Source organism: Carlito syrichta, unplaced genomic scaffold (assembly GCF_000164805.1).
Source record: "Carlito syrichta isolate Samal-C Ts95f unplaced genomic scaffold, Tarsius_syrichta-2.0.1 Scaffold117954, whole genome shotgun sequence".
Taxonomy (NCBI): domain Eukaryota; kingdom Metazoa; phylum Chordata; class Mammalia; order Primates; family Tarsiidae; genus Carlito; species Carlito syrichta.
In genome coordinates, this window is record NW_007062050.1 from 261,324 (window position 1) to 263,310 (window position 1,987).

Below are 1,987 nucleotides of genomic sequence, written 5' to 3' on the forward strand. Positions count from 1 at the left end.
GGCCATGTACCAGCTCCCCGACATGGCTCGTCTGCCCGGTGTGGCCTTCCCCGCTGCCATGGTGCCCCAGCAGGACGGGCAGGTAGCTCAGACCGTTCTCCCGGCCTACCATCCTTTTCCAGCCTCGGTGGGCAAGTACCCCACGCCCCCTTCGCAGCACAGCTATGCCTCCTCGAGTGCTGCTGAGCGAACACCCAGTCACAGCAGCCACCTCCCGGGGGAGCATCCCTACCTGACGCCGTCCCCGGAGTCTCCGGACCAGTGGTCGAGTTCATCGCCCCACTCTGCTTCTGACTGGTCGGATGTGACCACCAGCCCCACGCCTGGCGGGGCTGGAGGAGCTCAGCGGGGACCTGGGGCGCACATGTCTGAGCCACCGCACAGCAACATGCAGGTCTACGCCTGAGAGCTCTGCCTCCAGCCCAGAGGCAGAACTGCCTATTGCCAATGCTGCTGAGGAACAAATGAAGGTCATCCGGGAGAGAAATGAAGAAATCTCTGGAACCAGCTTCTGGAGGCAGAAGGGAGAAGATGCGCTTATCTTTCAGATCTGCGAGAGAAGCAGTTTATTCATTCTACTGGATATCGGCCAGGTTTTTGGTAGGGGACGTGGCTCCTAATCTCCTACTCATCAAGGCAAGTTCAGAGAAGTGTAAGGTGAATACCAGCATCAGGGCCACGTTTACTTTCTTCTATTTGGAGAATAAGATGGTTGCCTCTTGTCGCCCGGACATTCTTGCAGCTTGGACTGCATGTTAAGACCCGGGGGCTTCTGCCATGTCCATGAGAAGATTCTACACTCGAGTAGAAAATTGTGCCCTGGAATTCTGCCTGAGCTGACCTTCTCGTCTTCTCATCTTTGGAAGTTATTTTGTCTTCATTTGGTGCTTCACTTTGCACCTTTCCGTGATTGTAGCCCTACCAGCATGTTCCAGGGCAAGACCTCTTTGCTTTGAATCATTACTGCCCTGGAAAGCAACCTCAGCCTCCTCTCCCCTCTTGTTTTTTTGGCATACCTGGGAGTCTCACAAAGTTTACTTTGGTTATGGTTCTCCGCAGAAACCTTTCAAGTGTATTTCTTTAGAAAATGGACATACTATATTGTATTCTCCTATATATATCATTCCTAGAGAGAGAAGGGGAGCAGAAGATTTTTCTTCAAACCAATTTTTGGGGCAGGAGATTCCTTCAAGAGGATGCACCTTAATTTCTCTTGTCTGCATGCAGGTCTTCATACAAACTTCACCAGGATATGAATCCGTTTTTTTTTTTCTATGCCTGGGCCTAGTCAGTGTGAAGTTTTATCCTTGGTAGCCTAATTACCATGACACTCCCCACCCTTTGTAAGCCAGAAAAGGGTCAGAGTGACCAAGAGATAAGCTAACTCATGCGAGAAGCAGTTACCTACCCACAAGTCCCTCCACTTCCTGCCAAGCATTCCATTGACGACCAGTATGAAACTCGTTTGTCCCAGACCTTAGAACTCCAGGCCTGTTTCACGCACTCATCCAGCACATGAAACTTGTCTTAGATCCTGAGCCTTTCCTTCCATCTCCATGGGAACAAAGTCTCAAAATATACACCTTTGCCATTTAGGACTGAACTTTCCTCAGCCCACGGGACCCAGTCACAGATGTCTTCTTTTTATCGTGTGATCACAGTCTCTACTTCCTGAGTCTGTTTCTGATCACAGGCCTGTTCACCAGTCTTCCTTTCATACTGTGTGGTCTGGTGCACCTCGTAGGTTTTCACTAAAGACAGGGGCTTCCTGTGCTCAAGGGTGGGAGATGGAAAGTCTAAGGTCCAAGACATTCCTATGAGAAGGTTGGCAAGAGAGAACTATGAGGCAGCCTTTGACATTTTTGGCTACCATTTTTTTCCTCGGAAGCAATGATGACATTCCCTTTGGTAACTAACATAGAAACGTACCAGAATGTTTTATTTTCCTAGAGTCACCTCCTACACGATTATGGACAATTACAGACTT

At 49.6% G+C, this 1,987-nt stretch overlaps 1 protein-coding gene across 1 annotated transcript in view; it reads left to right on the plus strand.

Moving 5' to 3' along the window:
• Nucleotides 1-406, plus strand: part of NOTCH2 (notch 2) — a 114,473-nt gene extending 114,067 nt beyond the window's left edge. Inside the window, exon 35 of the mRNA XM_021707438.1 lies at nt 14-406. Coding sequence (XP_021563113.1) covers nt 14-406 — 393 coding nt within the window. The remainder of the gene's footprint in view (nt 1-13) is intronic.
• The last annotated feature ends 1,581 nt before the right edge of the window (nt 407-1,987 follow it).